General features: G+C 39.8%; 1 protein-coding gene across 1 annotated transcript in view; it reads right to left on the bottom strand.

The window, feature by feature from the left end:
- Positions 1-10,286: 10,286 nt before the first annotated feature.
- Positions 10,287-16,551, bottom strand: part of LOC143292236 (uncharacterized) — a 42,965-nt gene continuing 36,700 nt past the window's right edge. Inside the window, exon 9 of the mRNA XM_076602425.1 lies at positions 10,287-16,376. Coding sequence (XP_076458540.1) covers positions 16,139-16,376 — 238 coding nt within the window. The 3' untranslated portion in view covers positions 10,287-16,138. The remainder of the gene's footprint in view (positions 16,377-16,551) is intronic.

The following is a 16,551-nucleotide window of genomic DNA, read 5'->3' as shown; positions in this document are numbered from 1 at the left end:
AGCGAACAGATCGCAGATGACATTGGTAGGTGATATATGCATCGGCAAGTCGTTAATATAGATGCAAAAGAGTAGGGGTCCAAGAATAGAGCCTTGCGGAACACTACGATCTACAGTGACCTTCAGAAGAATATGAGCCGTCAAAGTAAACTCGCTGTGTTCTGTTTTCCAGGGAAGACCGGTAAAAGGAAACAGTTGACTGGTTTTGAGTATACTCAGTCAGTTTTTTGTAATCAGTATTCTTAATTGTGATTCCAGTGATCTTGTTTTGGTGAGAGAGAGAGAGAGAGAGAGAGAGAGAGAGAGATGTAAAGCAACAAAGTACACCATAACTCTCAGTAAGACAAAGATACACAGCATGTTGAAAGGAGTATGTACTTACTTTTCTCCTTATCCCAGCCAATCACTCATGCTTATAAAGACACAAACACTGATATGTGCATTGCGCACATTCATTCACACACACCCTTGGTCTTTCACACATGCATCCGCTCACACACATTGATGATTCATCTTTCACACACTGACACACATGCAAGTGAAAACATTCCACTCACACACATACTCACATAGTGACATGAACATCCTTGTATATACTTATACACTTGTCTTTTTTGTCAATCCTGCTCATATTTTGGTATTAATCATCGGAACATTCCAAGGCCAAAATTAATCATACTTCGCATTTTACTTATTTGCATGTATGCATACAATTTATTTATTTAATTATTGAATTATTTTATCGTATTTCATTTTGTTGTTAATTAAATGGATAAGCGTGTGCGTATTACAAGATATGTCTGTAGTGTTTTCATCAGCCCGACCAGCATATTGCGGGGTGTTGGCCGCGCATCTCCTGCTGCCTTTTTGTTCTGTTTCTTCTTTATATATACAGCAGATGTGGTGAAGTGTATGTAGATCAATCTGGATGCTTTCATGCTTCCTTGAAACTGAAACTCGTGCATACCCACTTCAAACAAGTCAGAAAAGTATTGCATAGCTTTGTAAACATGCACAACACTACCATCTTTGGAGACTATAATTATTAATCAAAAATGATTTTCTGAATATGGGTGGAAACAACTGTTATTCACAATAGGGTTTTTTTTGTAAGGCCTCAAACTTGCTATCCCCTACATCCCCCATATTGTTTATTTATTTATTACACTTATCTTTTTATTCATTCATACATACATTTTGTTGTCTCAGTATCTGCACCGTTTGTGGCATTACTCACATGCCACTCATTCTGAGTTCCCCTATTTACAGCCATACCCATATTCCTCTGTCCATGGACACTAGAATTTCTGAGATATTAGTGTCCATGAACAGAGGAATATGGGTATGGCTGTCATATCTCAGGAATTCTAGTGTCTATGCTCTGTCGCAGTCCCACTGTCGGCCATCCACAGGAAACTATTGATGTTAGGTCGCCAGGGCCAGACACTAGAAGAGACCATGCACTGATGCTGAGTCACTTCTGTTGTTTGTTTTTTCCTTCTTGAATTAAAGTCAGCATTATTTTATGACAATGAAAGCTACTTCTGACTATATCGACATGTCGTTTTGACTGCATTCTTCTCACACTGTTTGTACACAGCTTCATGAGAGTTAGAACGATGGCAGTTTTTATATATGTATAAAATCATATATCATTGATTTCTTTCTTTCCTTGATAAAGCCAGTTTTGACTGAAATCTGTGCTTTGCAGTGTGTATTAATGCCCAATAAATAGGCAGCTGAGTCATTTTGCACACAGACCATAATTATGCAGTTTGCAGTGGGTGCACAAATCCATGCTGAAATGATTGTGAAAAATGTTGTGCAACACACCTTTGTGCAAAGCACAACAACAACTCAAGTTCCATGATTACTTTGTTGTACCACCTTGTGCTCTTTGTCGTGTGTCACATATTATTATCATCACTGTTTATCATTTCAGGTTTGTTTCTTGTCGAGGAAATTACGTAATATTTCATCAAATTAATTCTGCTTGCTAAATATACACTGCACATCACTTGTCTTCAATTTGCATTTGTTTATTTTGTAAACAGATCTTAATAGATGTGTTTTTATGACATACCCACCAAAAATGTCGACAGAATATATATATGTGTATATATGTATGTATGTATGTATGTATGTTCCCATTTTTTACCCCCTATTTTCCATCCTCCTCCATTTCCTTTGTAGCTGGTAGAGTGACTTCAATGTTTTCAACATTAAAACTAAGTTGTTGTAAATAACCAGTTCATTTCTACCTCATGTTCATTGTAAAGAATCATTTTAGTTTGGGTTATATTCTTAAAAGAACAAGAAGAAAGAACATCAGTATTCTAAAACAAGGGGGGGAATCAATTATGTGGGCATGAGTTCATTTTGTACAGTTGCTTTTAAAAAAATGTCACAATATGTGTACAACCATTAAAAAAAATCAAATTTCTCTGAAAACATTAAGTGTCTCTCCCCCCCCCCCCTCCCCTCGCCTCCCCCCCTTTTTTTTCCTTTGTCTTTTTATGCAACATCAGAGAGATCCAAAGAAAGACAAATGAATGCAAGAGAGAGAGAGAGCAATCTGAAACTGCAGCTGATTCTGTATCTTACAATTGTTATTATGTCTGCCAGGAAGTGGACTTCCATATATATATATATATATATATATATATATATATATATAAGTTTATATTTGGGCCAACAGCAAAGTGAGAGCTGTATTATCAATGGTTTCTCCAGTCAATGGGAAACCATTTACAGCTTAGTCTTTTTGTGAAGGACTATGACTCTCAAACTAGGAGGCAAAATTGCACTGGCTCTTAGTGCTGCAGCCTTGTGGGCTAGTTGGCCTTTGGGAACCATCCCAACGCCGACTGTCCTAAAACCCTCTTGGCCAAGAGAGTGGGGATGTAACTTGGGCAAGACACTCTCCACTATAATCAAATTCTAGCCCAAATAGTCGGAACAGCAGTTGCCTCCTCTGCTGTTCTGATGGTCATAGTCGGACATGACTGACTATCATACACACACACACACACACACAGAGACATACCTTTGTGTACCTATCAGAGGGGATGTCTTCTACAGAATTGTGCCAGAGGACAACACTTTTCTTGCTTTAGGAACCTTGTTGGTGCACCATGTGCTTGCTGCACACAGGGACTTTAGTTTATCATCTGTCTGCCAAATGACTTGACACTCAGTTTGATCCCCCAGTCAGCTTGGGGAGAAAGGTGGAGAGTGGAGATCAAACCCACACCCAGGACACAGTATTGGCAGATAAGTGTCATAAGTGTATTAACAATTCTGCCACTTTGCTCCTCAATGAAGCTCACGTCTTTTTTGTTTGTTTTTTGGTGTACTTTTGTTTTTGTCTTTCTTTTTGTCTTTCTTTCTTTAAATCCCGGAAGCATAATTCAGTTCTCCAGATAACACTGTCTGTGTGATAGCTAAATCATGGACACACTATTGTACGTTTTAATGTCAAGTGATCGTGATGAAATGTCTGGGTTTTTCAATGATCTCTGTATGTGCATCTCAGTGCAGTGTGGCGTGTACAAGAGACAATGGCATTGTTGCTCACATCTTCACACACACACACACATATATATATATAATTTCTTCTGGCTGGAATTGCAAGGAGGATGAAAAACAAGCGGAACAGAAAAGAGAAGAATGACAGACAGCAGAACAGAGAAGAGAAGAAAGGGAGACAGCAGAACAGAGAAGAGAAGAAAGGGAGACAAACGAAAATCTTCCCTCACAAAAGGCAGCAGGTGAGAAAAGACCACACCCCTGTCACTCCAAAATTACAATTTCATCCACACCGCCAATAATATTTCAGACATTTATTTGGAAGTCAGTAAAAAACGTTCAATACATGCAGACGTAGGCACATCATGGAGACAGAATCAGAGGGCAAAGTCCCCCTTCTGACATGGGAATGTAGAAAACTACAAAACTGGTTCTCTCCTAAATGAATTCCATAAAGTCTACATCAGAACATGCACCTGACAAACCAATCTCAAAAAAAGAAGATATAATAACAACAAATCTACTGCTTGCAGTCACAAAGAAATACATAATTCCAAACACATTACCATTCAATACAAACAATATCCATTACAACCAAATTATAAGGAGAAGTACAAATGAAAGAGCACCATCAATTCCACATACCTTCTTATATAACCAAAACAGGAATGAAATCAATAATGCAATGCAAACAAAACTGAAAACACTGAAAATTTTTCAGTCTCACTTGAAAAGCAAACAGCACTCTAAAACAAACAAAACAAAAACAACACAAATTTTGTGCAAATGCAAAAATATTCAAGCACACATACATCTATTTAAAAAAAAAAAAAAAAGCTGTGACCAAGAGCAAAAAAAAAAAAAAAAAAAAAACTGCTTAAGACAACAGATAATTCTATAACGTCATGTTAACTTATCTCAACCTGTGACAATCATTTAAACATGTAAAACCCTGCTCTATGAATCTTACTTAAAATTGTCATTTGTGATAAAACAGGACAATGAAGCCATGCTGACTCACTTCCATGCATGCTGACCTTGAAAGCCAGAACAGTATAAACAAACAAAACAAAACAAAACAAACAAAAACAAACAAACAAACAAACAAACAAAAAATCAACAACTGTAAAATAAATAACTGAATAAGCAATGAATAAGCAAACAGAAAATCTCCATTCACTGCTTTGTCTAACATAGGATCTAAGAAAGCGACCATGCATTTCATCTCAAACCATCAGAATATTGCAACACTGGTCTTGTTTTCTCTCTCTCTCTCTCATTTTTCTTATTCTCCAGTACCTTTCTGATCCGAACACTTGTTCAAACCTAATCTCTTTCTACTGGGTTTGACCTGCCAACCCTATCTGGTACAAATCCATTGGAAGAAAAACACAAAAACAAACCTTTTAGCATAGTATAAGTATTAATTATCAGTTTCCAGTTCTACATTTACAGAAAATGATCTTGGCACTTTTCCAATCATCTTTGATTCTTAGGCTTCAGCAAGCCAAAACCCACAGAGGAAATAATGTAAAAACAGAGGAAGAAATAATCTTTTCCATCTGTGTCAAGTGTTTCATGTGCGACAAACGGTCTGAAGAAAGTCCAAGCAGAAGAGAAAGCTTTTTCAAGGCATTTACTGATTTAGGGTGTTCCACTCCTCTCCTTCTCCCAGAGAAAAACATGGTGAAAGATTTACCCATATGCCAAATTCCAAGCACTGTATACTTCAGTGGAGAGAAAGGGACGGGAGTGGGAGTGTTGCAAAAAAAGGAGTGGGAAAAAAAGTATTCTGAACATACATTTGATATACCGCAGTACAAAAAATTGAAACCATAAACTGCTATCTTCAATTTACCAAAATCTAAACTCCATTTACTTCATCATGAGCGGGTCATTCCAACAACGGCAATTCCCCCCCTCCCCCCCCCCCCCTGTCATGTTTGATCTTCAGGTAAGACATTGCCATAACTTTTCATCACAAGTATTGTCCCCGTCATCCTCACCATCATCATAATGATTTAAAATAAAATTGATCAGCTTTAGCTATAACAGTTTCTCACTTCTGAACATTTGAATTCATCACTTTTGACCCTGTAGAAAGCAAATGCAGCAAAATAAATTTGACAAATTAAAAAAACAACAAGCAAATACTCCAAAATTATATTTAAAAAAAAAAAAAAAAAAGAAAAAAAAGCAGCTTTCTTTAAAGAGCACACTGATGAGAGCAGTGCAATCTGCTTTAATTCTAATGGAATGTCATACCTTGTCAGAGTGCGCGCACACACACACACACACACACACACACATTTGTGGCCAGATGTACACATGTACATAAGCATGCTGGAACCTGTATACTCATTCTGTTTACGTACATTTAGACACAGGTCCTGAGAGTGAAAAACTTTTGTGAGCCTTTTTTCCCTCACCTGACAACCCACTGATGCTCTCACAGAAATGGAGCGTCTGTGGTCACAGGTACCATGACATCTGCACAAGGCAACTGTCTTTATCAGTTTTGTCAGCGTCTTTCAAACTTGCATGAGCATGTATGCATCCTGGACATAAAACTTGCTTGAATCAATGTCAACCTGTAAGGCAAAAACAACAATTTTTTGGCTTAATTGCTAATTTAAACAATCTACTGTGCAGCTCATTCAATCATACCATGTCATGGATGACTAACTGAACAGGAGAAATGATAATGCCTACCTGTCCTCTTCAAAAAGACATCACACAGAATCTAATTTCAAAACCACATTTTTGTTGGTTTATATATATATATATATATATTTTTTTTTTTTTTTTTTTTTTTTTAAAGGTATTAAAAAAAAAATTTTTTAAAGGCATTACAACCTTACAGCAACAGCAATGAGAAGAACATGACGATGACATGCTGCCCAAAACCACAGGGTCACCTGTGTACCTGACACGTGTTATTTGTGCGCTCACTCATCACTCCCTCACCTGTCTGTCAACAATGTTCACACAGGCAAACACAACAGATCTCGTCCATGACTGTAAATGTATCATATAGCTGGCTAGGTACAATATGCTGGGGGCAGCTTAAAAGACGAGCTGTTTCTCTCACATTTCAAGTTTTAACAGAAACATCATAAACCCACATTATGAGTGATTTTACATTTTTGTTTAGTTTAGAAACTAAGCATGCACCTAGAACAACTAAAAAAATTGGTCTTGACACCTAACAAAAACTTGAAAGAACAGAAAACTACAATATCCAGAGAACAACAACAAAAAAAGACCCTACACTTGGAGCTACTGAGCTCTGCACAGCAGTCCTCTGCAAGTCACTCTCTCCTCTTCCACAAACACCCAACGCCCAATTAAAAACATCCACCAAACTGATCACTTCAGTAGTTTGCCCTCTTTTGTGTAACCTTACCTAAAATGAATGAAAAAAATTCAAAGCAAAAAAAAAAAAAATAAATAAATAAAATAAAATAAAATAAAAAGAATGCATCCTAACCTATCCTTTCCTAACTGAAATGATAAAAATTTAATTAAGAAAAAAAATCATCCCACTTAAAAGGAAGAATCAATTTATCATTCATCATCGTTGCTTTCAGCCCAGCTGAAGGCTCAGGGACAGAACCACCACCAACCCTCTGACCAAAGATAATCATGTATCTGTTGAAGGCCAACGTAGCATCGTTGCTTTAAGAAACCTGTCGCTCATCAAGAACACAACATGAATTCTGCTCTGTCCGTGTCAGAAAACTGTGCAACAATGTAACAATTTCTTTTCTTTTTTCGAAGGGATGGGGAAACATTCTTTCTTTACAAATGTTACAATTCATTCTTTATACTGTTACAATGTTGACACGTCAGCTGCCGTGAAGACCAGAACAGGTAACAGAGTTCAGTACTTATCTTTCCAAGTATCATCAGACAGGTGTGTCACTTCCAAACCACCACTCAACCACACAGGCAGTGCTGGGACATCACCATACACATGGCTTCCGTGCATCATCGTAGCAAAAAATATTAACATATCTTCAGGTATAAAAATATATATATATAATATTGAGATTCCTTGTAGAAACAGAATGAATCCTTTGAAACTGAATGTGAGTAGGAATTCCTTGATGCTGAGATAATATAATGCAACAGTTCGTTGATTGAAAAAATGCTGCAAGTGTACAACACACACATGCCAACAGTGCTAAACAGACATTTACTCCTCACTCTCATCAACACTTATTATTTCCTAAATCTGATTACATCCACACACACACATATACCACAACACAGTTCTCAAGGCCAGACAGTTTGCATTTGTGAACATTTACAACAAAAGCTCAGATGCCTTCCTTCAAAACATACACATTTAATCAAAAAATTCCTTCCCATTACCACACAAAAACCTCAAACATACACATTGCTACCTACTTTGAACAGACACAATGATCACCCTACACTGGTGTTGGAGGTGTGTCAACCTTTTTCCCTGGAACCAGTGAGTGTACCCCAACCACTGGGATAAGCCTCATATGCTGCACATTTCCGGGCTGGATAAATTGGGAGTCCAGAACAGAACCCGCTCTTGACATACATAAACCAGTTAAAAGCAGCACATACGGGCAGAGCAAGGGCAAAAATAGGAATGCACAATACCCCTGCATAATGCTGGTGATAACACTCAGCTCTGTGCTTGCTTCCTTTGAGCAAAAGATGCACATTTTAATGGAGACTAACTGAACAATAAAGTTAACCATGTGGAATGTTCCTACATATTTCAAATACTGACTTCCAAGCAACTTAAAAGATTTGTAAGAAAATGAAATAACGCTAGAAAAAATGCCACAACTCCAGGGGTATTTGTGTGAAGTATAATGAAGATCAGATCAAAGTGCATCTTTCATTATAGTCCAGGTGCATGGAACATGCTAAAAATTATGATTATTCTTAACTTGGCTGTTGGAAGTATATGTAACCTAAAAAATTTTTAAAAAATGCTGAAACACTGGTAACAATCACGATTTTACTAAGACTGTTTTTGGAAGTATATGGCAACAGGCTAAGAATTACGATTCTACAAACACTGCTTTTGGAACTATATAGTTTATCGTCGATATGGCAACAGGGTATTGTGATTCTACTAACATCCCTTTTGGAAGTATAAGGTAACAGACTATTGTGATTCTACTAACATCGCTTTTGGAAGTATGGTAACAGGCTAACAATTAAGATTCAACATCACTCGTGGAAATATGTGGTAACATGCTTGAAATCATGATTCTACTTACATCACTTTCAGAAGTATATAATAACAGGCTAATAATTGTAATGCTACTGAACACTGTTTCTGGAAGAATATGCGACCCAACAAAATACTGTCAGACACTCATCATATAAACCTGTGAGGAACAAAACTGGGCTTACAAGCTAACTGGTTATCTCCCTGAATTATGGACATCAATGAATACAAATATCTGAGTGATGCTCACTTAGAGTAACAGGCTTCAGTGCCACACTTTGTCCATGCACTGCAACAGACTCTCCTCACTCCCACATCAATGCTAAGGACAAGCACAGCTTCACACAAACAAAAAAAGAGGTATGAAAGTGAGAAATGATGACACAAATCCTGTTTTCTCTAGTATCATAATCTTAGTTCTATCAAATCCATTCAGTCTTCAGAACTGGGGGTGAACTATGAAGTTCCAGACAGGCCTGTTTCCCCACAGCCTGTGTTGGAGAGTGGACATTGCCTGCTGAGGCACCGAGTCATGTGGTTGATTCATGGCCTTGTCACCACCTACCATGCACTGCAAGGGACCCTCCTCACTCCCCAAGTTCAAACCTTAAAGTAAGGACAAGGGGAAGGAGAGGTAGGGTAAACGTGAGGGGTGAGCATATCCTTCTTCAGTCTTCATCTGTTATTTCTTTCAGATACGATAAGCTGGAATGCACTGTACACATGTAACAAGTAATCGGTATGTTAAAAAATAAAATAAAATATAAAAAAAGTATAAAACATTTATCGGAAACTCATAAAAAATGTTATGCTGTCCCTGACTACCTTCTGCAGAAAATCCCTGACAAACAGACAGTGAGGAACATTTAGCATTTCATGAACATTTCACACAATGTCACAAAGAACAATGGTGGTTCTGCACTTGGGCAAGTCTTTCCCACAGAAAACAACAGCTCTAGCGGTGACACAGAGAAACCACTCATGACAAGCTGCTGTCATAACCCAAGGCAATATGTAGTGAAATGGCAAGGAACAACACAAGTATACCTGTTGAAGTACACACATTCTTAGACTGGCCCGAAACAGACAAGAGTGGCAGTTCTTCATCGCTTCCCAACACAGCAGAGGGCAAAGTGGGCAGTCAGTAAGAACACAGAGGAACAAGGCAGGTGACAGTGTCACAATGCACAGCACCACACAGCCATGCCAGAGAACAAGGCAGGTGACAGTGTCACAATGCACAGCACCACACAGCCATGCCAGAGAACAAGGCAGGTGACAGTGTCACAACGCACGGCACCACACAGCCATGCCAGAGAACAAGGCAGGTGACAGTGTAACAATGCACGGCACCACACAGCCATGCCAGAGAACAAGGCAGGTGACAGTGTCACAACACATGGCACCACACAGCCATGCCAGAGAACAAGGCAGGTGACAGTGTAACAATGCACAGCACCACACAGCCATGCCAGAGAACAAGGCTGGTGACAGTGTCACAACGCATGGCACCACACACAGCCATGCCAGAGAACAAGGCAGGTGACAGTGTAACAATGCACGGCACCACACAGCCATGCCAGAGAACAAGGCAGGTGACAGTGTCACAACGCATGGCACCACACAGCCATGCCAGAGAACAAGGCAGGTGACAGTGTCACAACGCATGGCACCACACAGCCATGCCAGAGAACAAGGCAGGTGACAGTGTCACAACGCATGGCACCACACAGCCATGCCAGAGAACAAGGCAGGTGACAGTGTCACAACGCATGGCACCACACAGCCATGCCAGAGAACAAGGCAGGTGACAGTGTCACAACGCATGGCACCACACAGCCATGCCAGAGAACAATGCCATATCATCATCATGTAACACAACTGCAAAGCAGTGACAGGTAATCATAACAGTAATGCCATTCAACGCAACACTTTGGTGTATGTAACAGGAGCAAAAGTACAGACATACTGACAAAGGACTTTTTTCCTCACTCAACTCCCCAAGGGTTCTGCATGGGATGGCATGCTCATGACATCGTGAACAGGATGATTTCATCCCACAATGGGTGTGTCACCCTGTTTTGGTCAGGACAAACACTGGCACACAAAGAACGGGCTGCCATACACAGACATGATCCGACCACAATGATGTATGATTTGATCACACACATGTGATTCTAATTCAATGGTAAAGACACGCTGTCACTGAGCATTGAAGCATTCGTCGCACTTCTGGAATCTTATATATAATATACATATATATATAAATCTATCTCTGTCTCACACACACACACACACACACACACACACACACACACACAGAGCACCCTGAAGCTTCTCTCAGGAGACTGAAAAGTCACAAAATTGAGCAATTCCAGGATGTTCAAAACATGATATTTATCCAAAGCACAGGTAACTGCCTGGTACTTCACTCCCCAACTTGCCACATTCACTGCCCTGCAGTTTGTCAAAGTGCAAATCGGTCATCCCCATGGAAAAATGTCTCACTGAAGTTCTGGTAAACCTTTATAACTAGATAAATAAAAATCAAAAGACAAATATAAAGAAAAGAGTGGGGTTATACCTTTACAACTGGATAAAAATATAAAAAGACAAGTATAAAAAAAAAAGGAAGAAAAAGAACCATTCCTAGATATGCAGGCAACCCAAGCAGTTGCATTTATCCACTATATTTTCCCAACTTTGAGTGATGATTTGTGACACACATACTAACAGTCTCAACTCCTTCCTGCACAATTAACTTTGGTTCACTCTCTTGGAGAAAGAAAAATAGGTTGATTACAAATAATGAAGAATATTAGTTGACAATCTGTGTATCATCTATAGCCATACATTTTTTTCTTCTTCTAAATTTGAGTGAAATCATGATGAACCTCGATTCATTTTGGAACTGAAAAGAACAGGACAGCTGATCAAGCCACTTACTCCTGGTAACATGTTCAGTTAGTATCCAGAAAAAAACATGGGAATGAAGAGGTGTCGTAAATGCACACCACAATAAAATGAGCCAAGATGATCTTGCCACACATTGGCACAGTTCACTATAAATGTAACCATCACCTCCCCAAGGTCTTCACAGTTAAGCAAAACCTCTCCACGGCAAAAAAAAAAAAAAAAAAAAAAAAAAAAAAAAAAAAAAAAAGACAGTGTAGCCTGAGCTGTGCAGTGATATAACACTGGAATACATCAATCTTGAGCAACACATTGCAGAACCCAAGTCTCTTCTCTGGACAACATGAACACAAACATCTTGTGCCTTGTGCGTAAGCAAAGTAAGGCAGATCTTTTCACCATTACGTGCTGGATATTGTTGCAGCATACACTTGCTGCCTTTGAAATGTCTTTCTTCCTTTTATTGTCTACAGGGGAAAAACAAAAATCCTCTTTCTTAAAATAAACAACAACAACAAAAAAACTATAAAAAAAATTAACTCTAGGATTCCCTTGAACCAATACCATACTGGGAAATATAAGCACTGTAAGAGATATTATGTTCTTCTTGATGGAACATCAGAGGCAAACAATGATTTTTGTCATGGTCAATGTACAGACTTCACAAAATGTTGAAGACCACTTCACAAAACAGGGTTTTCATGAAATGTTACAGTATTTGGTCCATTCCAATTCATGTTAAACTGGGCTCCCATTCATCCATCTTGACGCTCATCAAACATCTTGTGTTGATATATTCTGATGTTAGTATCCCACGTAAGATGCCTGTATATGCCTTAAACTGATCAGTCTTGATGCTTGTGAAAGTTCATTGTGTTTCTGTGGTACTAGTCTTGGGCAATGAGATCAACTAAAACCAACCTGGTTCAGTTTTATAAAGAGCAAGAATTACACATCCAAATCACTGTAAATATTTCATAAAATTGACAAACAGCACAGGCCTGGGAGATATAAACTGCATGACAGTTAAAATGGATTGGAAATTAAAACCACCCTACAAACACCAAGATAACAACTTATACACAGACACCGAAACAACCCTGACAAATACCATGACAAGAACTTTTGATACACACGTAACAACAAAAAACCCACTGAAATAAAAACATGAGTTCAAACACAAGACAAAGAACCACAACTAGCAAGCATGATAACAAAGAAACACCAAGGTCCAAATAAACAGCTCGAGTGTTTCACTGTGGACCTACTCAAGGCACCCTGACCAAAGCATTCTAAGAAATTTAAAAACTGAACTTTATGCAAAAAGCACAAGTTGTGAACAATTTATAATTATCTCTTAAAACAAAATTCCCTCTCCCCTTGACTTACTAGTGACTCCTAGTAAAAAAATAAAATAAAAAATAACTGGAAGACCTCTGGTCAAGATCTTGTCACTGATATCTATCATGCATGATGTACAACTTTTCATTCCTCTCCTGGAAAGACAGCATCATTGGTATAATTGCTTTTAAAAGACTCTTAGGAAACAATATACATTAAAACAATTGCTTTTAAATATATTTAGAAAAACAGCATGCATTAAAAGAATCAAATAAAATTTCAAATGCTCTTTTGATTTATTCTAAAAAATATTTACATTGTTAAGATATTGCATGATTATCAGTAAGCATTCATTATATATTATATATTTCAAGATTTTTGATTGATCCTAAAATGATCCGTAATTATCCAAGCAAGCTATGGCTTTGATCATATTTTCAGTGTTAATTCAATTTGGAGACTGATAAATTCTAAGATCTCCTTTGATTCTAAATATCTCCTAAACATATAAGTATAATCATCAATTATCTAAAAATCCACTGAACAAGACAAAGCTTGTTTTACAAAAAACACAAAAAAATGACTGGAGCATAGAAACACCACGAGGTATACAACAGCACATACCCATCACAGGGAACACCACACAAACACAATCCGTGACGTCACAACAACCGAGGCACCAAACCTGAAGGAATCATAGCAAATCTCCAGCACTCTACATTGTTACCTCCCCTACCTCTCTGCCAACAAAACACCGTTGTGGTCATGTCACACGCTCACCGAAAAGAGGGTCTATCAGAGACAGTGAATCACTTCGCTGTTCTAGTCACAGCCAGACAACCCATGCTCTGCACTGCAATGCTTCTTACCATCAGTCACACATACATGGCCCCTAGACTACTACATGGCTGCCTTGTACGATGCTGCTTGGGTCCCAAGAGTCAGGAAGAATGTTCACTGTCCAAAGCCAAGGAAAATGGACGGAAGGGGGGATGCTGATGCAACTGATGAAGCGTGTGTGCATATCTCCCTGTGCTCCTGCCTTAACTAAGACAGGACGGGCGCAAATCCTGACTCAGTGCGCAACTACGCAAACTTGAGACAAAATGGCAGTGGCAAGCCTGTTGCTTTGTTCCTCCAACACACACACACATATACACAGAGTTCATGCATCCATACTGACTGATCATTAAAAGGGTGGCTCTTTCCAGCTAAAACTGTTGCCATCACTTGATTGTACATCATTATCATCATCAATGGACTTACTTCAAAGACAAAACCATTCAAAAGCACATTTGATTCCATTCTCAAGCAGCAAGTAATACTCAAGTAATACTCCCCTTACACATAAATATTTTGTCAATACATACCCACACAAAAAAAAGTAAGGTTAACATTTTTCAAAAGTCTTTAAACACACAAATCCGAAAACACAAATACAATTAATATTTTTCCAAAAGTCTTTAAAACATGTACCGGTACATTTAAAAAACGAAAGGAAAACACAAATACTGGCATGATATGTTGGCCATGGCCTGTGTGACTCCTACGGGAGGGGCAGCTAACCTGCCCCACACTGCTGCTGCCATCAACACACCCACACCCCTTAGGGCACCACCAACTACCCATATGGCATTCATGAATGGATCCTTGCTAGCTTGATGGCAAAGTAATACTTCATATGTGTGTCACTTGCAAACCATTAAACTTGAGCAAGAGCATGCATGTGTGTGTGTGTGTGTGTGTGTGTGTGAGTGAGTATGCATGTATGTGTGTGTTCACATTTGGGTGTGAATAACAGAACTTGAGCATGAGTGTGTGTGTGTGCGCATGTGGGTGTATGTGCATTGTGTGTGTGTGCAGGCATGTGTTTACAGGCATCATGCAGTGTGTTGTCACCAGTGTGCATTTCCATGTGTACAGACATCATGCGCAGCTGCCAATGAGATTCAGGTCAGGTAACAACAATTGGTAGCATCCAGACAGACCTCAGAACCAAACCCTCTCAGTACACAACAATGTCACTCATGTATACAGTACACAGCTTCATATGTGCGTGCCTCTTGCTCCTCAAATAAACTCCTCAAAGAAAACACAACTCTCTCTGACCGCTGTCCAACTGGTACAGGAATACAGAAGCAGTCACTGTTGAGGTTTGACATAAATGAAAGACTCTCCACACGAATGACCTCCGTCCTAATGTACAATTCCGACTACAACACAAGACCTCCAGACCTGGGCAGGACTTGCAGCTCATGTGGGCTACTCTGTCATCTCTCACAAGACATTCATAACCCCACGCTCAAGCAGGGCTCGTACATTAGGATAAGTACTTTCATAGAAGGCTCATACACTGATTCATTCCCATACAGTTGGACTTCTGAGTTCTCACATCAATGCAGGGCATTCACACTCAAGTGACTAATAACAGGTCATAAGAGTCTGTTCACAACTGTCAATCTCACCTTATGTCCACAGTGAAAATGTGCACACATGTACTTGTAAGCTTGTGCACATAAATACACATATGCATGCACACACAACACGCGCACGTACCAAGCATCATTCATGCAAGCACGCATACGCACTCACACATACACACACACACTCACATCATCAGGCCCTGACTGCAAGCTGTAAGTCTGGGCATGAGTTACACTGCTGTTAACAGAGGAAGACAGCAACTTGTCCACTTGGTCCTGACAGTAAACTTTCTCCCAACCACAACCTGGACAACAACTGTCCTACACACACACACACACACACACACACACACACACACGCACCCACACACATACACACACATCACACTGCCACCACAGAGGTAACGATGGGTGCAGGTGGAAGGAGGCACTGAAAGAGGAGTAGAAATCAAACAGCTTCAGGAGCACACGACAGTGGTCCTCTGGAAACCCCTCAGAGCAAGCCAGAAGGAGAAGCATCACAGCTGTTGAAGTGTTCCCTAATTCCCTGTTGTTAAGATGGCAAGAGGAAGAAGGCCGGCAGTGCTGGCCCTTGACCTCCCACAGTACCGCCCCTTGAACGAGTGAGCACCAGACAGGTTCAGGCAGTGAGTCAACAACCTTCCTTCCAGGAGTCAAGGCCGCAGAACTGACACGCGCCTCCCCAGCGTCACTATCTGGGCCGGGGGGGTCCTGGGGGTGGGGGCATGGGCTTGCCCCGCAGGGGGGGATGGAACGGCATCTCCAGGGTGACGACGAGGGAGAAGTGGTCTGAGGGGATGTGGGGGTTGGGGCAGCCCAGCACCTTGTTCTGCCGGAACCAGGACTCCTCGTACGGACCAAGCTGCTCCACCACCCTCAGCTGGTCCTTTGTGTGGAAGATGTAGTCTATGACGCCCTTGAAGTCGTACCTGGGGGGACACAAATCAGTTCCATGTTCAATAGGTCTCTCTCTCTCTGCCTGTCTCTCTCTCTGCCTGTCTGTCTCTCTCTCAGTATGTCTGTCTGTCTGTCTGTCTGTCTCTCTCCTTCAGTTCTGTCTCATTTCTTCTCTATTTTTGTTGTTGCTGTAAACCACAATAACAT

The sequence above is a fragment of the Babylonia areolata genome, chromosome 18 (genome assembly GCF_041734735.1).
Source record: "Babylonia areolata isolate BAREFJ2019XMU chromosome 18, ASM4173473v1, whole genome shotgun sequence".
In the NCBI taxonomy this organism is placed as follows: Eukaryota; Metazoa; Mollusca; class Gastropoda; order Neogastropoda; family Buccinidae; genus Babylonia; species Babylonia areolata.
The sequence above is the reverse complement of the archived record's forward strand: the minus strand, read 5'-3'. Positions and strand labels throughout refer to the sequence as shown.